This window comes from Sorex araneus, chromosome 2 (assembly GCF_027595985.1).
Source record: "Sorex araneus isolate mSorAra2 chromosome 2, mSorAra2.pri, whole genome shotgun sequence".
NCBI classification, from domain to species: domain Eukaryota; kingdom Metazoa; phylum Chordata; class Mammalia; order Eulipotyphla; family Soricidae; genus Sorex; species Sorex araneus.
Genome location: NC_073303.1, coordinates 343790570 through 343813709, shown reverse-complemented (window position 1 = coordinate 343813709; position 23140 = coordinate 343790570). Strand labels below are relative to the sequence as shown.

The window sequence follows — 23140 nt, the reverse complement described above, 5'->3', positions numbered from 1 at the left end:
TTGAAGTCTGTTAGGAGTCGTTTTAAATATTTAGCCGGTCGTTTGTTAGGAGCATATACGTTTAAGAGTGTGATTTCTTCCTGTTGTACATATCCCTTGATAAACAGAAAATGACCTTTGCTGTCCCTTTTGATCTTTTTCATCCTGAAATCTATGTTGTCGGATACCAGGATGGCCACTCCAGCTTTTTTAAGGGGGTTGTTTGCTTGGAGGATTGTTTTCCATCCTTTGACTTTGAGTCTATGTTTACTCTGTTTGTTCAGGTGTGTTTCTTGCAGGCAACAGAATGTTGGGTTTAATTTCCGGATCCATTTAGCCACTCTGTGTCTCTTGATAGGTGCATTTAGGCCATTGACATTGAGAGAGATTATTGTGATGTGGTTTTGTGTCATCTTTCTGTGGGATTTGTTGTTCTTATGGGGCTCCTCCTTGTCTTACAGTAGCCCCTTTAGACCTTCTTTCAAGATTGGTTTTGAGTCTATGAAGTTCCTGAGCTGTTGTTTATCTGAGAAATAGTGTATGGTTCCTTCGAGTTTGAGTGAGAGTTTAGCTGGATAAAGTATTCTTGGTGAGGCATTCATTTCGTTGAGTTTTTTCACTATGTCCCACCATTGTCTTCGGGCTCGGAGGGTTTCTTCTGACAGATCGGCCGTAAATCTGAGGGGTGCTCCTTTGTATGTGATTTCCCTCTTTGACCTTGCTGCTTGTAGAATTGTGTCTCTATCTACAGCATCCGCCATTCTGACTATGATATGCCTTGGAGTCTTTTTATTTGGGTCTCTTTTTGCTGGCACTCTTCGGACTTCTTGTATCTGGACGCCTGCCTTCTCCAGCTCTGGGAATTTCTTAGTAATGATGTCTTTGACTATGTTTTTTTCATTGGGGTTACTTCCCTGTGGTTCTGGTAGTCCAATGATTCTTATGTTGTTCCTCTTGAAGTCATCCCCCAGGGCTCTGATTCGCTCTATAGCCATTTTGAGGTCTTTCGCCATTATTTGTTGCTGTCTGTAAGCTTTCTGCAGCTCATCCTCAAGCTCGCTGATTCTGTCTTCGGCTGTAGTCATTCTGCTGTTGAGGGCATCTAGTGAGATTTTTATTTCATCTACCGATTGCTTTATTTGTGAGACTTCCGTTCGAAGGTTTGAAATTTCTGCTCTCATTTCTGCTCTCATTTCTTCCTATATTTTCTTGGTAGACCGTTCCAGCGCTTCATTCATCTCCTCCCTTAATTTATTGGATGTCTGTTCCATATTTGCTTGGAGTAGGTCGACTCTCCTCCAGATTTCCTCTCTGAATTGTTTATCTGAGAGGTCGTAGATGTTGGGAGACTCTTTTGAGGTTTCTAGTATCTTTTCTTCTCCCTCTCTTCGTGGAGGGGATTTTCGCTGCTTCTTCATATTGTCACGGAAGTGTAGAGTTGGAACCTTGTAGTTATTTATTCCTCTTCCTTTTTGTGGGAAGAAGGGGCTCCGATTGTGCTAAACTTCCCTTATTCACTGATAGCTTTTATACTGTCAGCCTAAGCTAATGGCTATTTTGCGTAAGTGTTTGAGATCGCAAAAGTGAGTTTTCAAAGGAATACACAGTACCGATTGAGCTGAGGTAGCAAAGAATAACTGCGGCCACTTTAGCGACCGCCGCTCTGAGAGGAAGCCACGCCCACTTTAAGACCACGCCCACTAAGACACAGGCCACGCCCCCAGTGTCTTCCTGTTGATGGGGGGGACGGGAGGGCGTGGCCGAGGGATGGTCCTCGTACCTGATGGACGTGCGCAGTTACAAGCCGGTTCGGGAGACGGGGTGCGCAGGGCGAGCAGGGAGTGACTTCAGAAACTTGGGAGACGCAGACGGCAGCGGGAAGTGGGGGAAAGGGAGGGCGTGGCCGAGGGATGGTCCTCGTACCTGAAGGACTTGCGCAGTTACAAGCCGGTTCGGGAGACGGGGTGCGCAGGGCGAGCAGGGATTGGCTTCAGAAACTCGGGAGACGCAGACGGCAGCGGGAAGTGGGGGAAAGGGAGGGCCTATTTTGTTGAGTTTTTTCACTATATCCCACCACTCTTTTCGGACCATGAGGGTTTCGTCAGGTAAGTTGGCTATGAATCTTAAGAATGCTCCTTTATAGGCAATTTCTTTCTTTGATCTTGCTCCTTTCATAATTTTGTCTCTGTCTAAGGTTTTGGTCATTTTGATCAGGATGTGTTTTGGGGTATTTTTATTTGGATTTCTTCTAGCTGGTACCCTTTGGTCATCCTGAATGTGGTCACATGTTTTCTTCAGCTCTGGGAATGTTGTAGCAATGATGTCTTCGATAACTTCTTCTTCATCAGGGTTTTCTTCCTGTACCTTTGGGACTCAAATAATTCTTATGTTACTCCTCGTAGCTTCATCCCGATCTTCTCTTGACATCTGTTCCCGGATTGTGAGTCTTTTTTCCATTTTCTGCTCTTTTCTGGAGAGTCTCTGCACGTCACCTTCAAGCTCACTGATTCTGTCCTCAGTAGCTGTTATTCTGCTGCTGAGGCCTTCCACTCAGCTTTTCAAGTCGCCTACCAGGATTTTCAGATCTGACATTTCCGTTTGTAATTTTGTTTGCATCTTCCGCATTTCTACTTTCAAATCCTCTTGTATTTTATTGGCGGTGATTTCCATTGCTTCTTTTAGCTCTCTATGCATCCTCAGCAGCTCCCTTCTAAATTCCTTGTCAGAGAGGTTGTCTAGCACCTCATTATTGTTAGGGTCTTCTGGACTAGCCTCTTCAATAAGTAAGCTTGGTGGTCTTCTGCGTTGCTTTACCATTGTGACCTGTGTGGTTTAGCCCTTCACACTCACTGCTGCTATTCTGCTTTTGGGAGAGTTTTAGTTGAGGTGGGTTTCATGAATTATTGGCTAATGTATTTCTGGTGGTTAAACTAACCTAGTGAAAATTCTGCCTAAGAGGATAACTTATGGTTCTTATGGATACGGAGGGGGAGAATAACTCGGCCTCGGTTCTGGGAAAGAGCCCTGGATAGCTGGTGGGTACCTGGTTGGGATAAGGAGAGAGGATGCCTGGAACGTTGCAGTTTTGGGTGCACGCTGTGTGCCTCAGTTCCCATTCCCCGAAGATCAAGGATTGCAAGGCAAGAAACGTAACCCTTGAATAACATCTCACTGATCTCAAGTCTTGATCTGTCTTTAAGTAATAATTTCTTTTTTTTATAGAGATGCTCTCTTTTGTGTTAATTTTATTTTTATATTTAAAATTTTATAATTTTTTAAATTTCTTTGATAGATAATACAATAATTGTCCTTAGATATATCTAGAAATTTTATCAAAATAATTTATTTTAGAAATAAATACTATTTTCTACCCTTAAGTATGCTGCACTGTGTCATTAAGGTATATAAAATTATCTATTACTATTCAATATTATAATAGTGACATTTGGCTTTATTACCAATTACTTTTAGCTAAAGTCTTGTAAAACAGGATATAGAGTATGGGTCCTAGGCACAATATAAAAATTCATGTCTTAGATGTATGAGATCAGAGTTTGATCTCTGGCATCATGATAAAACAGAATAAAATAAAATTTAAAAGGTTTTGGTCATTTTGATCAGGATGTATTTTGGGGTATTTTTACTTGGATTTCTTCTAGTTGGATTTCTTTCTAGATGCTCAAAGAAAACCTCGTTTTATTCTGAGTTTAGTTAGCCTGCATTCATTGTTTTATGAACTATTTAGATATTTTTCATCAGTTATTTATAGTTGGCTAGATTTTTCTTGTAATCTTTAAAAATTTATTGAAGATTATTATGTACTTTTTTTGTAGTTTGGGTCATATTAATGCTATTTTTGCCTTTAACTTGTTGAGGTAGATTATAATATAAATTTAACCTTATTAATTCTTACAACATTAATATATATTCCCATTTCTATTTTATTTATTTGAACATTGTTAGACTTGATTTGCTGTGTATTATCAGAATCTTATATCAGTTTTCATACATGAAGTCTCATATTGATTTTAATACTATTTAATCAATATTTACTAAGTTATAACTATTTAATATGAAATATCTATTTTTACATTATACAAGGTTATAAATTTCTAAAATTCTTTATCTCTTGCCTATTTTTTCCCAGTTACAAGAGTTAAAAAAAGAGTATGAACAACTAACACTGAGAAAAAAGGTCGCGGATACTGAGTTCATAGCAGCATTTAATGACTATCATGCTACAGTAAGTTGACCTTTCTTTTTCCTTCAAAACTCTATTCTTTATTCCTAAATACTAACTCATATGACTTAATTCAATTATCAGACATTTTCTTTTGGAGAGTTTTTCACAAGGAGTATGATTTTTATTTTCTTACAGAAAAGAACTTGGGATATAGAAGTTTCTGAGGTTGAAAAGGATTATGAAGATTTAGCCAAAGAATATATTACATTGAAAGAAGAAATTAAGAAGCTTATCAGAGATATTGAAGTCATGGCACGTTATGTCAATGATAGGTAACTCTGCAATTATGCACTTCTATTCTTGTATTTTTTGTTTATTGCTTTCCTGTTGGGACTATACCCAGAGATACTTGGGGGCTATTTATAGCTCAGTGCTTAAGAATTGTTCCCCGAAATGTTGGGAATCCTAGAGCTCCTGCATGCAATACTCATGTTATGGCCCAGTGAGCTATTTCCCTGGCTCCATAAAGGCTTTTTCTTTTGCAGCATATTTGATTTGCTAAACAAAAACTCTCCATTTTGTGTTGTTGAGATGATATACGAGTGTTTGTATTATCATTACTTTCTATTTTATATTTCACATGATCTTCTTTAATCACAATTTCCTTAGAAAACCTAAGTGAATAGTGATACTATTTCATTATTATTATTATTATTATTTAATTGAATAACCATGAGCTAGAGCATTACAAAGCTGTTGATGATTGTTTTTAGTCACACAATGTTCCAACACTTGTCCCTCCACCAGTGCACATTTCTCACCACCAATGTCCCAAGTCTCCCTCCTGCCACTCCAATCCGAAGTTAAGATTTTAACATTAATTGGGGCAGCTCATAACATTCAGAGTGTGGCATTAAGAAGAGGTAGAAAATATGTGCTTATACTAACCTGAGGTATCATCCTTCCATGCCTATTTTACTGAACTTTATTTTTTTATTTTTTTAATTAATCACCATGAGGTACAGTTACAGACTTACAAACTTCCGTGCTTACATTTCAGTCATACAATGATCAAGTACCCATCCCTCCACCAGTGCCCATTCTCCACCACCAAAGTTCCCAGCATTCCTTCCACCACCCCTTCCCATTCCCCGCCTCTGTGGCAGACACATTCCCTCTTACTCTCTTTCCTTTTGGGTGCTGTGGCCATTATGTTCAGTCTATAGTCTACTTTCAGCACACATCTCCCATCCCGAGTGAGCCCTCCAAGCATCCTTTACTTGGTGGTCCCTTCTCTATCTGAGCTGCCCTTTCCCCCAGCATGTGGGGCCAGTTTCCAAGCCATGGAGCAATCCTCCTGGTCTTTATCTCTACTATAGCGATACTATTTCTATATCACCCTCTTCAATATGTCCTATGTTTTTTTCTACTTGAGATGATTTAAGTTCAACTGTTTCACCAAGTTCACATTCTCAATAACTCCTCAATTCTTTTAACTCCCCCCTCAATTCTTTCTTATAATGACTACTTTTTCTTAACTTCGAAACCTGAGTTTTCCAGACTGATTTCTATTTCAGTCTTCATAGTCAACAAATTAACAAAATATGATCCATCTACTTAATCATCATCATCATAATCATCATCCCATTGAATGTAAAATTTCTCAAGCGGTCTCAGTAACATCTCCATTCGTCCTAGCCCTGAGATTTTAGAAGCCTCTCTTTACTCATCCTTTCCAATGGTGCTGCATTGGAGGCTCTTTCAGGGTCAGGGGAATGAGACCCATCATTGTTACTGGTTTGGCATATGAATACTCCATGGGGAGTTTTTGAGGCTCTCCCATGTGGGCAGGAAACTCTCGGTAGCTTGCCAGGCTCTCTCAGAGGGAGAACTAGGCTATAAGATGTCGGGAGCTTGGTTTTATAGTCCCTGGATGTTGGCTGTTGGTGGGATTAAACCGCACCAGGGGTAATCCCTGGGTGTGACTGCCTAGCTACTGAAAATGGGGAATCAGTGCAGAAGAGGCCCAATCTCGATCCAAGCAGGCTTGTAGGCCTCAGCCCAGGATCCCACACACCTGAGTTCCTTTGCTAGTTCCTTCATGTGTGAGACTCGTCCAAACGTGTGGAGAGGGGCCTTGAGCATGTATATATATATATATATATATATATACACATATATGTGTATATATATACATACACATAGATACATACACACATATATAAGCTTTTATAGGAGTATGCACTTTTGGATTTTTTGTTTTGAGGCTACATATCATATATGTGTACTTCAAGTGTACTCCTGGCTCTGAACTCAGGGATCTCTCCTGGAGGGTTCAGGGGACCATATGACATGGGGGATTGAACCTAGGTCTGCCATATGCAAGGCAAGCACCCTATTCACTGTACTACCTCTCAAGCCCAAGGAGTATACTTTTAAAATTATTTTAAAAAAAAACCCTATTAATGTTGCAATTATTATCCTAATGTATATTTTTAATGCTATGAGGTCAGAGCAAGAAAAGCCTAACTAGGCCGTCTGCGTCCCCCGAGTTTCTGAAGCCACTCCCTGCTCGCCCTGCGCACCCCGTCTCCCGAACCGGCTTGTAACTGTGCAAGTCCTTCAGGTACGAGGACCATCCCTCGGCCACGCCCTCCCTTTCCCCCACTTCCCGCTGCCGTCTGCGTCCCCCGAGTTTCTGAAGCCACTCCCTGCTCGCCCTGCGCACCCCGTGTCCCGAACCAGCTTGTAACTGCGCACGTCCTTCAGGTACGAGGACCATCCCTCGGCCACGCCCTCCCGCCCCCCCCATCAACAGGAAGACACTGGGGGCGTGGCCTGTGTCTTAGTGGGCGTGGTCTTAAAGTGGGCGTGGCTTCCTCTCAGAGCGGCGGTCGCTAAAGTGGCCGCAGTTATTCTTTGCTACCTCAGCTCAATCGGTACTGTGTATTCCTTTGAAAACTCACTTTTGCGATCTCAAACACTTACGCAAAATAGCCATTAGCTTAGGCTGACAGTATAAAAGCTATCAGTGAATAAGGGAAGTTTAGCACAATCGGAGCCCCTTCTTCCCACAAAAAGGAAGAGGAATAAATAACTACAAGGTTCCAACTCTACACTTCCGTGACAATATGAAGAAGCAGCGAAAATCCCCTCCACGAAGAGAGGGAGAAGAAAAGATACTAGAAACCTCAAAAGAGTCTCCCAACATCTACGACCTCTCAGATAAACAATTCAGAGAGGAAATCTGGAGGAGAGTCGACCTACTCCAAGCAAATATGGAACAGACATCCAATAAATTAAGGGAGGAGATGAATGAAGCGCTGGAACGGTCTACCAAGAAAATACAGGAAGAAATGAGAGCAGAAATGAGAGCAGAAATTTCAAACCTTCGAACGGAAGTCTCACAAATAAAGGAATCGGTAGATGAAATAAAAATCTCACTAGATGCCCTCAACAGTAGAATGACTACAGCCGAAGACAGAATCAGTGATCTGGAAGATGAGCTGCAGAAAGCTTATAGACAGCAACAAATCATGGCCAAAGACCTCAAAATGGCTATAGAACGAATCAGAGCCCTGGGGGATGACTTCAAGAGGAACAACATAAGAATCATTGGAGTACCAGAACCGCAGGGAAGCAACCCCAATGAAAAAAACACAGTCAAAGATATCATTGCTAAGAAATTCCCAGAGCTGGAGAAGGCAGGCATCCAGATACAAGGAGTCCGAAGAGTACCAGCAAAAAGAGACCCGAATAAAAAGACCCCAAGGCATATCATAGTCAGAATGACGGATACCATGGATAGAGACACAATTCTGCAAGCAGCAAGGGCAAGGAAGGAAATCACATACAAAGGAGCACCCCTCAGATTTATGGCCGATCTGTCAGAAGAAACCCTCCGAGCCCGAAGACAATGGTGGGACATAGTGAAAAAACTCAACGAAATGAATGCCTCACCAAGAATACTTTATCCGGCTAAACTCTCACTCAAACTCGAAGGAACCATACACTATTTCTTGGATAAACAACAGCTCAGGAACTTCATAGACTCAAAACCAATCTTGAAAGAAGGTCTAAAGGGGCTACTGTAAGACAAGGAGGAGCCCCATAAGAACAACAAATCCCACAGAAAGATGACACAAAACCACATCACAATAATCTCTCTCAATGTCAATGGCCTAAATGCACCTATCAAGAGACACAGAGTGGCTAAATGGATCTGGAAATTAAACCCAACATTCTGTTGCCTGCAAGAAACACACCTGAACAAACAGAGTAAACATAGACTCAAAGTCAAAGGATGGAAAACAATCCTCCAAGCAAACAACCCCCTTAAAAAAGCTGGAGTGGCCATCCTGGTATCCGACAACATAGATTTCAGGATGAAAAAGATCAAAAGGGACAGCGAAGGTCATTTTCTGTTTATCAAGGGATATGTACAACAGGAAGAAATCACACTCTTAAACGTATATGCTCCTAACGAACGACCGGCTAAATATTTAAAACGACTCCTAACAGACTTCAAAGAGGACATCACTAACAGCACAATTGTAGTCGGAGACTTCAATACGGCCTTATCGCCTCTAGATAGATCCACAAGAACAAAACTCAACAAGGAAACACTGACTCTGAAAGAAAAAATTGAAGAGAGAGGCCTAATAGACCTATACAGGGCCTTACACCCCAAAAAGAAAGAATACACATTCTTTTCCAGTGCACATGGAACATTTTCAAAAATAGACCACGTACTGGGCCGCAGAACATACCTCAATAGAATCGGAAAAATAGAAATTGTATCAACCATCTTTTCAGACCACGATGCGCTGAAGATAGAAGCTAACCACTCACAAATACGGAAAATCAAATCAAACACCTGGAAATTAAACAATTCAATGTTGAACAATGAGTGGATCAGGAAGGAAATCAAGGAAGAAATCAAAAGATACTTAGAAACAAATGAGAATGAAGACACGAGCTACCAAAACCTATGGGACGCAGCTAAAGCCGTGTTAAGGGGAAAATTTATAGCTCTCCAAGCATTCCTCAGGAAGGAAGAAAGGACCCACATAGCTAGCTTGACTTCACGACTCAAGACCCTAGAAAAGGACCAGAAAAAGGACTCCAAACCAGACCGAAGGAAAGAAATAATAAAAATTAGAGCAGAAATTAATGACATCGAAACCAAAAAAACAATCCGAAAGATCAATGAAACAAAGAGTTGGTTCTTCGAGAAAATAAATAAGATTGATAAACCACTAGCAAGACTCACAAAGAAAGAAAGAGAGAAAACTCTAATAAATCGAATCAGAAATGAAAAGGGGGACATCATAACAGAAACCAATGAGATTCAAAAGATCATTAGAGACTACTTTGAAGGTCTTTACGCCACAAAAAAGGAGAACCTAAAAGAAATGGATGGATTCCTTGATTCCTACAATCTCCCAACAATGAAGAAAGAAGACCTGGAATACCTGAATAGACCCATCAATATTAAGGAAATTGAAACGGTAATCAAAAACCTCCCCAAAAACAAAAGCCCAGGCCCAGATGGTTTCACTGGCGAATTCTTCCAAACATTTAAAGAAGTCCTATTGCCTGTTTTCCTCAAACTTTTCCAGAAAATTGAAAAAAACAGGAACTCTCCCAAACAGTTTCTATGAAGCACATATCTCCCTAATACCAAAAGCAAACAAAGACACCACTAAGAAAGAAAATTACAGACCAATTTCCCTGATGAACACCGATGCGAAGATCCTCAACAAAATACTAGCAAATAGGATCCAACAACTCATCAAAAAGATCATACATCACGACCAAGTGGGATTCATCCCAGGGATGCAAGGATGGTTTAACATTCGGAAATCAATCAACATAATCCAGCATATCAACAAAAGCAAAGATAAAAACCATATGATCATATCAATAGATGCAGAGAAAGCATTTGACAAGATCCAACATCCTTTCATGATGAAAACCCTCGCCAAAATGGGGTTTGGAGGAACTTTCCTCAAGATAGTCGAAGCCATCTATCACAAGCCTACGGCAAGCATTATCCTCAACGGGGAAAAACTAAGGGCCTTTCCTCTGAGATCAGGCACAAGACAAGGATGCCCACTCTCACCACTCCTCTTCAATATAGTACTGGAAGTACTTGCGATAGCTATTAGACAAGAAAAAGAGATTAAGGGCATCCAGATAGGAAGGGAAGAAATCAAACTCTCACTATTTGCAGACGACATGATACTATATCTAGAGAAGCCTAAAACCTCTACTAAGAAACTCTTAGAAACAATAGACTTATACAGTAAAGTTGCAGGCTACAAAATCAATACCCAAAAATCCATGGCCTTCATATATGCAAAAAATGAGGCAGAGGGAAGGGACATGAAAAAAAGCAATCCCATTCACAATCGTGCCCCAGAAAATCAAGTACCTCGGAATCAGCTTAACCAAGGAAGTAAAAGACCTTTACAAAGAAAACTACAAAACGCTACTCCATGAAATCAAAGAGGACATGAGGAAATGGAAACATATACCCTGCTCGTGGATAGGGAGAATCAATGTTGTCAAAATGGCAATACTCCCTAAAGCATTATACAGATTCAATGCAATCCCTATAAGTATACCCATGACATTCTTCAAAGAAATGGATCAAGCAATCCTAAAATTCATATGGAATAACAAACGTCCAAGGATAGCTAAAACAATTCTTGGGAAAAAGATGATGGGAGGCATCACCCTCCCCAACCTCAAACTTTACTACAAAGCAGTAACAATTAAAACAGCATGGTACTGGAACAAAGGCAGAGCCGTAGACCAATGGAACAGGGTGGAATATCCCTACACACAACCCCAAATGTATGATCATCTAATCTTTGACAAGGGAGCAAGAGATGTGAAGTGGAGCAAGGAAAGCCTCTTTAACAAATGGTGCTGGCACAACTGGACAACCACATGCAAAAAAATGGGTTTAGACCTTGACCTGACACCATGCACAAAAGTCAGATCAAAATGGATTAAAGACCTCAACATTAGACCACAAACCATAAGGTACATTGAAGACAAGGTCGGCGAAACCCTCCACGATATTGAAGATAAAGGTATCTTCAAAGGTGACACGGAACGAAGCAATCTAGTAAAAACAGAGATCAACAAATGGGACTACATTAAACTTAAAAGCTTCTGCACTGCAAGAGATACAGTGACCAGAATCCAAAGACTATCCACAGAATGGGAAAGGATATTTACACAATACCCATCAGATAAGGGGTTGATATCAATGGTATATAAAGCACTGGTTGAACTCTACAAGAAGAAAACATCCAACCCCATCAAAAAATGGGGCGAAGAAATGAACAGAAACTTTACCAAGGAAGAAATACGAATGGCCAAAAGGCACATGAAAAAGTGCTCTGCATCACTAATCATCAGAGAGATGCAGATCAAAACAACCATGAGATACCACCTCACACCACAGAGACTAGCACACATCCAAAAGAACAAAAGCAACCGCTGTTGGAGAGGATGTGGGGAGAAAGGGACCCTTCTTCACTGCTGGTGGGAATGCCGACTGGTTCAGCCCTTCTGGAAAACAATTTGGACGACTCTCAAAAAATTACATATTGAATTCCCATTTGACCCAGCAATACCACTGCTGGGAATATATCCCAGAGAGGCAAAAAAGTACAATCGAAACAATATCTGCACATGTATGTTCATCGCAGCACTGTTTATAATAGCCAGAATCTGGAAAAAACCCGAATGCCCCAGAACGGAGGACTGGTTGAGGAAACTTTGGTACATCTATACAATGGAATGCTATGCAGCTGTTAGAAAAAAGGAGGTCAAGAATTTTGTAGTTAAGTGGATGGGCATGAAAAGTTTCATGCTGAGTGAAATGAGTCAGGAAGAGAGAGACAGACATAGAAAGATTGCACTCATCTATGGTATATAGAATAACAGAGTGGGAGACTATCACCCAAGAACTGTAGAAATAAGTACCAGGAGGTTGACTCCATGGCTTCGAGGCTGGCCTCACGTTCCGGGGAAAGGTCAACTCAGAGAAGCGATCACCAACTACATTGTAGTCGAAGGCCATGTGGGGGAAGGGAGTTGCGGGCTGAATGAGGGCTAGAGACTGAGCACAGCGGCCACTCAACACCTTTATTGCAAACCACAACAGCTAATTAGAGAGAGAGAGAACAGAAGGGAATGCCTTGCCACAGTGGCAGGGTGGGGTCGGGGGGAGATGTGATTGGGGAGGGTGGGAGGGATGCTGGGTTTACGGGTGGTGGAGAATGGGCACTGGTGAAGGGATGGGTTCCCGAACTTTGTATGAGGGAAGTATAAGCACAAAAGTGTATAAATCTGTAACTGTACCCTCACGGTGATTCTCTAATTAAAAATAAATATATTAAAAAAAAGCATAAAAAAAAAGAAAAGCCTAACTATGGGGCTGGAGCTAAAGCACAGTGGGTAAGGAGCTTGTCAGGAACAATTAATGAGTACAGAGTCAGGAGTAACCCCTAAGCATTACTGGGTATAGTCCAAAACCTAAAGAAAAACATATCTAGGTCTAGTTTAAACATCTTATACCCTGACCAGGGAGATTGCATAATCTCCAGCATTCCATATGGTCTTCCAAGCACTGCCAGGAGTAATTTCTGGGTGCAGAGCCAAGAGTAATCCCTGAACATTGACAGGTGTAGCCCTCAAACAAACAAAATAATCTTATACCCTTTATCCCGCAGAAGAAAAGCCACTTTCCTTTAAATATTTCCTCAGACTAGCATAAACACAACGTTAATGCATTATTTCTTAATTATTCCTGGTAAGTGGAAGAGCTAATATAAAGTTCTTTGCATTTACATGTAGGCTGGAGCGATAGCACAGCAGTAGGGCATTCATCTTTCATGCGGCCGACCCGTGTTCGATTCCTCCGCCCCTCTCAGAGAGCCCGGCAAGCTACGGAGGGTATCGTGCTTGCACGGCAGAGCCTGGCAAGCTACCCGTGGCGTATTCAATATGCCAAAACAGTAACAATAAGTCTCACAATGAGAGACGTTACTGGTGCCTGCTTGAACAAATCGATGCGCAACAGGATGACAGTGACAGTGACAGTGCATTTACATGTAGGTGGTTAATTACTCCCCAATATTCTGTCAACTTTCATTTCTTTTGCCTCAAATTTCACTTTATGCAACTAATTTAATAGTAGAATACAAGCTACAACAGGAAATATAGGGATTTTTTTTTGTTCCATCTTGTTTTTTTTGGGGGGGTTTCTACTTAATAGCTATTTATTTATATTGAGACCTTAAGGTGTACTTGAGGACCCAGTGGCCATTCCCATCCTGAACTTGAACAACAGTTTTATGCTCAACCAGCAGTGCAGTGTTCCTTGCCCAGCTCTTCCAGAGGCCATAGGCCTATGTTCTGTGATGTGCCCTGTTAATGCAAAACCTGGAATCCATTCCCTTTTTGTCATCTTTCTTATTTATTTGTGTTTATCAGACTGCATACCTGGCCATTCCAGAGTCCTGTGTCCTCTCCTGGAAGTTAGATGTAGGGTGGCAGTATTTGGGCAATGGTTTTTGGCAATCACTAGGACAGTTCTTAGGGACTATTGGGGTTACATTCCACAGTGTTCATTCAGGCACATGCTTTCATTTGAGCTATTTGCTAGCACTAAATATCCTTTTAATCTTTCTGCTTCTCTCTCCATCAGCACCCTAGCATAAGATTTCATCAGTTCCTACACAAATATACATTTAAATTTATATAAATGACTTCCAAAGAAGTAACTGGTTTATATGCAATTGCTGTGCAGTGGTATTTATTATTTTACCTATTTTAAATGACAATGATTAATATACTTCCACAACTGATTAATTTTATCAAGAGTAAAGAGAGAAAATACCAATTTAGAATGTCCTGAAAGGTTCTAACTGTATGTGCACACACCTGCCTCAGCTGATTCTCCTTTCACACTTTCAGCTGCTTCACAAATCACAGCAGTAAACCACTTTTCCTTGTTTCAAATACAAAGGCCTAATTTCAATTTCTTCTTCTCATCACATGTCTTTTTTACCACCACATGGTGCCATTTTATGCTTTTTCAATGCCATTTTTAGTTTTATGCCTTTTCCTATAATGTTTTACCTCCTTTTTTTAAATTCCTTTTTGGGTCACACCCGGCGATTCTCAGGGGTTACTCCTGGCTCTGCACTCAGTAATTACTCCTGGCAGTGCTCAGGGGACCTTATGGAATGCTGGAAATCGAACCTGGATCGGCTGCGTGCAAGGCAAACGCCCTACCTGCTGTACTATTGCTCCAGCCCCCTTACCTCTTTTTTTTAATACCTAGCTAATTCACTTACATTACAGTTTTAGAATCCATTCCACGAAACCTCTGTTTATTTTATCTAATTTCTTTATTATGTATATATACGATACATAATTTTCTTCTGTTTCATGTTTTTTGCTGTATTTGTTATTTGTATCTATGAATGCATGACTGATGTTTACATTTCTAGGAAGATCCGTGAGAAGAGACATAGGTCATGACTATATTTTCTTCACTATTGAATCCTCATCATTGAGCACAGTGCTAATATTATGCTGTGCTATCTTTTATTAACTATTAAATGAAGAAGAAAAGCAGAGAGAGAAATAGTGATGATTCTTGATTTTAAGAGATTTGTTTCAAAATTTCAGTAATTATTTTTGACAATAGTAAAATGAAACATTGAGGTAACTTATCTGTATGATAAGGATACATTGTAACTGTGGTTTAGATAAGATGGTTACAGTAGTGTTAAACTTTTTGGAATAGGTGTGCAAAATTACTGCACCTGCCATCACCAAATGATCCTCCACTAGTGCTCCTATGTCACTTCTAGTTTGATCTTTCTTTTCTCTTACACTTACCTTCACTGTTTTGTAATCACTTTTGTAATCCAAAGTCAAGGGTTTGTCTGTGGTCTACCACATAGTTAAGTGGTGTTTCAAAGAAAGAAAAATAAAGAAAATATTTTTAGAGATAATTAGCAGGCAAACATTAAAAATAGTATTGAAATTTTTTTAGTGGTGGTCATAATTTGGTGCATAATTGCTAGTGCTTGGGGGAGCCCCCAGCATTGCCGGGGAACCACATTGTGATGGGGAGAGGACCCATGTTGGCTTCATGTAAGTGCCTTAACCCTACTATAGTTATTTATATGGTTGGTGGCTGTGCCTGTCTATGCTCAGGGTTTACACCTGGCTCTGAGCTTTAGGATCAGTCCTGGTGGTGCCTATGAGACCATCTGGGGTGTCAGGGATTGAACCTGGGTGATCTGTGTGCAAGGCAAGCTCCCTAACCATTGTACTATCTCTCAGGCCCCCATTCTCCTAATGTTTTCATATTTTTTGTTTTGTACCTTTTTTCCCCCTGTGCTCTTGTCTATTCTTACTGTATATTCACTTTTTTTTGCAAACTATTTGTAGAAAGTTTTTGTGTCAATGGATATTCAAGTTCCAATTATTTACAATATGAGCCCTTGGCTGACAAGATTACTTTTGTTTAAAACTAGCTATATCCAGTATTCATTTAACCAAAATTCTTAGTGTTTTCATAGCTAAAATGTCTTCTATGATCTTTTTAGTACTCTGATCTATAATGAATATTTTTAAATAATAGAAAATATTAAAAAGTACAAAAATGATTATAACCTAAAATCATTTCAGTAGAAAATCACTGTTAATGCACTTCTGACTTTTCACTTGTAATAACAACAATTATATTTTTGTTCTCCACTATTTGTCAAAGTTTATCTGACAGTATTTCAAATAACATTTACTGTTTACATTTGCAACAGATATTTGCATATTTATTTTGTAGCCTGAGGGTTTTTGTGTGTATGCTATCTATTCTATTCATATATATTATCATATCATCTGCCTATAGGGATAGTTTAATGTCTTTTTCAGTTTGGGTGCCTTTGATGTCTTTTTTTATGCTTGATAGCTTTAGTGACGATTTACAAACTATAATATTTGGGGAGATAAGGACACACCTGGTGATTCTCAGAAACTCAGTGGTTACTCCTGACTCTGCATTCAGGAATCACTTCTGACATCTCTCTGGGTAAATATGGGATGCCAGGGACTGAACCCAGTCTACCCACACTGCTCTCTCTCTCTCTCTCTCTCTCTCTCTCTCTCTCTCTGCCACCCCTCCAAACTATATTGCATGATAATAAAGAAATCATTGCATGCCTTGTTCATTCGAAAGGTGGGAAGGCATTTAGAGCTTTTGTTTTTGTTTTCTGCCATTGAGCATGATGTTGGCTGTGGTTTTGTACCATATGGTCATTGCTATCTTCAGGTATGTTCTTTTTTTCATATTATGTTGGGGTCTTTTATTATAGATGGATGTTATATATTTTTAAATTTTTTTATTGAGTTACCACGTGGAAAGTTACAAAGCTTTAAGGCTTAAGTCTCAGTTACACAATGCTCAAACACCCATCCCTTCACCAGTGCACATATTCCACCACCAAGAACCACAGTACGGATGTTAAATTTTGTCAGATGTTCCTCTGTAATGTTTTTCTAGATTATCATATGATATTTATCTTTTATTTTGTTGACATTATCATAGTGAGCAAGGCTCTCAAGTTCTTGTTCTGAAGCAGTCAAAATTGAAAGCAAAGGGTTTGGAGAATGAATGGCCACATTCAGAAAAGATTTTTTTCTCTCAATGAGTTTCCTGGTTCAGTGATCATTGCTTTGAAGTCACCTTTGATCAGTGTCGAAAATTCTGATGTAATTGAGAACTTTTCTGAGTTTCTGTCTCCGTCAGTTAATGCAGCTGTATTCCCTTTACTTTTTTCATTATTCCTGGTGCTTCATGGGAACTCTGAGTTCCCGCTGGCCTGAGCTGTGATCTGGTGCTCCCATTAGCAATGCCATGATGGTACCTGTGATGATACTGATTCCTGGCAGCCATGGATTTGTTACAAAGTTTTCTCAAAGGCTTGAAAGATCAGGGGGTGCCTGTATCCTCAGTCATGAGCATCTCGATGACCACTGGGGGGTTACAGTCACTAGAGCCTTCTAATTGCTTTCTCATAAAGGGCTAGCTTCCCTGGCAACTGATTGATTCAGTGTTCAAAGTTGCTGGTGTGCCAGCTGATGTGGCATCTCAGGTCAACTAAGGGGCAGTACTGGGAGGTTGGGGTCACCTGCACCCAGTAATAGAAGTTTAGCAAACAGCTCTACATAGCTCCAGGGGGATTTTGACATACGCTAGAACCAGTTTGGGCATGGCAGAACCCACACTGGTTCTGGCACATATCAAAATCAGGGGTATCTGCCATTTCCTATAGCCCTAGAATGGCAGCCACAGTTGCAGCCTTGGGGATTGCAGCTTCGAGCAGCATCCTGGGAATGATTACACAATGAATATGATTGTTACTCATATGAATTAACCTGCACTGGATCTGATTATTACTGCCACTTCCCAGTCGCCTTATGATACAGGGTGAATCGGCACCTGGCTGAACGCCTGTGTGGAGCCTTTTTCCTCAGTGTCCTCTGCCTTAGGTAGGAAACTATGTATATTGGGTGAATTTCCTTTAATTCTAGGTTGTCTGAGGCTACAAACCTATTTATATGGCCTCTGTGCGCCTGTTTGGTGCAGCCAAGACTATCGTCTCGGTGAGGCAGGGCTGCAGCGACAACCCTGTGGCCAGGGCTCTCCTAGAGAGTGACCAGAGTTGAGTGCACTTTTTGCATTAGCAAGTCCTGAGAGTCGCTTTGACTCAAAGTATAAGCTCAAAGCTAAATTTCTGCAAACACCTTTGGGCTCAGCAGATTGCTGTGACCCTGTCAGGTGTGACAGGGCTATGGGGACCAGCAAGGGAGGGGTCTATGGAGACTGCCGGGAGCAAACCTGTTGGCTACTGATCCCAGCCGGTGTGAGCAGTGTCCACCGACAATGTTGGTCTGAAGAAGACGGAATTTTGTTTTCTACACTGCGAGTGACAGTATAAAGCTGAAGTTCTGAAAATCATTTGCATTCAGCGCCATCCCCCCCTTATGTTAGTGCTCCATGCCCGGTGCTGGCATCCTGTCGGGTCTCTGAGCCTCCCCTTCCCCACCAAGAAGTATTCCTCCACACTGGTATTGCCTAGAGTTCTGTGTTCTGTGGTGTTTAGTCTCTCCGAGTAGTTGGCCGTTGTTCTCCTGTGAGTGCTCTCAGTGAGGCTCCCTCACGAGATGTGTTCATTGTGTTGGCTTCTGATTTTATGCATTCTCTGTGTTGATGCTGCAGGAGCTCATGAAACTATTCCTTTTCAGCCATACTGGCTCCACCCCCTTCTGTGGCTCGTGATTCTATGATTGTGCATATATAAACTAAAAAGTCATTTTTAAATGTATATGGAAAAAAAACTTTTTCATTTGTTTTTTTTGGGGAGGCACATTGGTGGTGGTCAGGGCTTACACCTGGTTCTACTCTTAGGGATCACGTCTGGTAGGGTTGGAAGGACTGTATGCCATACTGCGGATTGATTGAACCTGAGTCAGTTGATATGCAAGGAAACATCTTTGTCCCTGTTTCATCTTTTCATTCCTTTGCAGAATTATTTTTTAATTACCAAGGTGGGTGTGATCTGAAGGACTCCACGCTACTATGATGGAGGGGTATCTGATTGTGGTCATGGTATGATGTCATTGTCCCCCCAAATGCAAACATTAACATTTTTGTAAGCCAATGTTGTCATAAAAATAAATTAAATAAAATAGTACTGCATTGAATTTTCTAAGAGCAGATTTTTAGTGCTGGCTCTATCCTAACCCTGGTTTGGTTCTCTTACCACACATGGTCTCTTGAGCCCTGCTAGGAGTGATCCCTGAGCACAGATGCAGGAGTAAACCCTGAGATTTGCTGGGTGAAGCCCAAACCACTCTCTGTCAAATTGAATCACTGTATCACTGTTACTGTCATCCCACTGCTCATCAATTTGCTCGAACGGGTGTCAGTAACGCCTCAATTGTGAAACTTGTTACTGTTTTTGGCATATCACATACGCCACGGGTAGCTTGCCAGGTGATATACCTTTCTCTTGCATTTCTTCATGATCACTACCCTAATAGTGTCAGAGGTATTTACATCACGTCTTATTTTTATATCTTACTAGCCTAGTTTAGTACCTGACACATTACTAATATAAACTATATTTACCCAATATATTTTAATTATTGATTCAGAGTATACCGTGAAATGTTACATTCCATGAGAAACAAAACATAGAGGCCAGTGTTTTTATTGGTTAGTGGTAATTTCAGAAATAGCTACATATATCTTTATATAAACAGCAATTTTATAGCTGTGACTAACATAATTTTAGCAAAGCTTAAACCATAGCAAAAAGCTTATGACTTGCTTTATTGCCAAGGTTTATATTTAATAAAACAACTTAGACCTATATGTGTTTATGTGAGTTTCTGCACGGGAGTGAGTTTGTCCTAGGCATGATTTTAAAATTCATATCTCCTAAATCTATAGTAATATTTGAAATAATAGATTTTAATTCAATTAGTCATATTCTTGTAGTGAAGAAAAACTTTGATAATGTGCTGGAAAATGACAGATGAGATGTCATCCTTGTGTTAGTCTGGGAAGAGCATGCCGTGCTGAAAATGTAGAATACACAAAAATTGGGTGAGGGCAAAATATTTGTATGTGTTCTAGAAAGAGAATTGAGTTCACTGTTTCTAGAAAATTGTATGTCAGGAGGGCAGTTCTGAGTGCTAAAATATTGACAAGGTAAGGTAGACAAGTGCAACAAGTCCATTAATGGTATGTGATAAAGGCTGTAATGAAAACAACTTACACTTGAGAAAGTTCAGTTGAACAGTGTAGTTAAGGATGCATACAAGAAAAAAGACTTCTTTGATTGTTCAGAAAAAAAGTCAATAATTACAGAGGTTTTTTTTTCAGCAGAAATGATAACAAATAGCAAGTTTTTAGATGTATTTTGGAGAGACAAGGTATGTGATAAAAGAAAAATTGGTTTAAGATTACATTTTGAGATAACAGTGGCCTGGAGACATGTTTAAGTGGATTTTGGAGGAAGAATGTCATCCTGGGCAATATTATATTTTATATTATTTCTCTTATTGTTATTCTTGATTTTGAGATCACACCCAGAGGTGTTCATGGCTTGCTCTTGGCTCTGAGCTCAGGGGTTACTCCTGACTGTGCTTGGGAAACCACACGGGGTTCCAGTGATTGGGCGCATAGGTACCCTTTCTGTTGTACTATCTCTCCAGACCCTATATATCATAATTCTTATTAGCCCTTCAACTGAACATAATAAGCAATCTTTATACACATGTATATCACAGACAATAGGAAATAACTGAACTCAAACTTGGAATCACAAATTAAATTCAAGCAAATGAGATGGGATGAAATGTCTAGAGAGTATAAACAGAAAATCAATGAAAATTGGCATTTCCTGAGAGATAAAAATGTTATTTTGCTACAAAACATTACAAATAGAGCATAAATAGGAAATATTCTTTTAATATAATTGCTTAATTTGGGGAAAGTCAAGGAAATTCCCAGGGGTGGGAGCTAAATAACTATGGGCTAAATTCACAGTCAGTATATGGCCTTGTTCAGAAACAGAACAATAAATAGGGAAGTTACAATTCAGTGTCTTCAAACAAAGACCCTGTGACATGGATGATTGTACGAAAGGAAGTGAAATAAATTCAGGTTGCTTGAATAGGCAAAGTAGAAAAAACTACAAATGCAAACAGAATGTGTGTTTATTTAAACCTAGGGCCTGTGTGAAGGAATGGTTGATGAGAATACTCTCAGTCTGCCTTCTTCTCACACAGACTTGATATTTTTATTTTGTCATCTATGTAACTTGGAAGATCTTCACCAACAAATTATTTTTGAGATACCCTAATCTGATAAATATTTGCTCTGGGACTAGAGACTGCACAAACTTCTCTCAGATAAATTAGAAAGGTAAAAATAAATTTACAAATTATAAAACAGTTCCGACTTGAGTACAAGATGTTAGAAATAACCATCAGTGCACTTGAACCCTAAATTCTTCTAAATGACAGCAGAATGTTAGGTTATATCTTCTTAAATAAGTGCAAAAATTTTAAATGGGGGGAGCTAGGGCACCTGCCTTGCACATGGCCGACCTATGTTCAATCCAAGGCACTCCATATGGTCTTCGAGTCCCACCAGGAGTGATTCCTGAGCTCAGATGAAAATTAGGCCCCTAGCCTCACTGTGTATGACCCAAAATCAAAAACAATAAAAAAAGAGAAAAACTAAAAATTGTTAGATGGAACAAAATAAACTAATAAAAGTATCAAAAACAGTTCAAAAATATTTGCAAAAAAACTCACCAAAACTTGACAAAATTTAACTGAATATATTTCTATTTAAAGTGTTCATTAAACAGCAAATGCAGCTGGCATCAAAGGATTCAGCACACTTGAAACTATAATTAAAATATAATGAGGAATCTAGAATGCTGTGCAGGGATTTAAAACAAAAAAAGGACCAGTGTTAGAGAAATAGACTGCTTGTCCCATACACAGTGAACCCCAGCTACATACCTGGGACTTTATATAGTCCCCAGAATAGCACTAAGGGTTATCCCTAAGCACAGAGCAAAGAGTAAGCCCTGAGCACTTCTAGGTATGGCTCAAAGCCTGAACTAAAAATGGACAGCAGATTGAAAAAAAAAACCAAAAAGTGCTATATGATTATATAAAGTATAGAATGAGGGGCTGGAGAGATAGCACAATGTGTAGGGCATTTGCCTTTCACATGACCAACCCAGGTTCGATTCCCAGCATCCCATATGGCCCCCTGAGCACTGCCAGGTGTAATTCCTGAGTGCAGAGCCAGGAGTAACCCTTACACATCACTGGGTGTGACACAAAGATAGCACTGTACTCTATTACATCTATGGGGCAATCCCCCTGGCCCTTGTATCTACCGTCCTTGGGTGTTTGATCATTGTGAGATTGTAACCCAAACATGAAAGCTTGTAACTATCTCACGGTGATTCAATAAAATTTTTAAAATTAAAAAAAAAAAAGCACTGTAGCACTGTTGTTCCGTTGTTCATCGATTTGCTCAAGCAGGCACCAGTAACATCTCCATTGTGAGATTTGTTGCTACTGTTTTTGGCATATTGAATGTGCCATGGGTAGCTTGTCAGGCTCTGCTGTGGGGGCAGAATACTCCTGCTACCTTGCCGGGCTCTCTAAAAGCGACGGAGGAATCGAACCTAGGTTGGCTGCATACAAGGCAAATGCCTTAACCTCTGTGCTATCGCTCCAGTACAGACTGGACCCAAAAATAAAAAATAAAAAAGAATAGAATGAAAAATAAAAAAATGAAAAGCAATTTTCAAACAGTAATGGCAAATGCAATCCATGATTTTTAGGTAAATTTTTAGATTCAGTCATCAAGATAAATTTCAAACAGCATCAATTTAAATGAAAGAAAATTTTAATTTTGTTTTATATCAATTTTTGCTTATATTGGATGTAAAAATTAAAAGACATTACGTGTTTTGCTACAGAAATGTATTGTCAGGGTCAATATTAGCAAAAAATATTTTCTTTTTTCCAAATCAGAAGTCAATGGTGTTTCATGATAAAGCCCAGCATCTTCATTTCTGCTCTTGATCTTAAGCCTTTTTGTCTTGTTCAGGAGATAGTTTATTATCACATCTGTCTTGACTGTCTTCACTCATTTCCTTTTATTTGCTAGACTATGTTCATTATTAAACTACTTTTTACCCAGAGTTAAAGCATGCCTTCAACTTATTTGTATCTCTGGCAGTCTCAGCATTTTCCTTTTATTCTCATTAAATATTTAAATGAATTTCAACATTTGCTATATTTTTAGTGATATCTGCCTGACTCTTAGTCACTTTT

The 23140-nt window shown here is 39.8% G+C and overlaps 1 protein-coding gene across 1 annotated transcript in view; it reads left to right on the top strand.

Moving 5' to 3' along the window:
* The window catches only part of CCDC178 (coiled-coil domain containing 178), a 418410-nt gene that overhangs the window by 65630 nt on the left and 329640 nt on the right, over positions 1-23140 (top strand). The window contains exons 10-11 of the mRNA XM_055124824.1: positions 4127-4222; positions 4358-4494. Of these exons, the coding sequence (XP_054980799.1) occupies positions 4127-4222; positions 4358-4494 (233 nt within the window). The remainder of the gene's footprint in view (positions 1-4126; positions 4223-4357; positions 4495-23140) is intronic.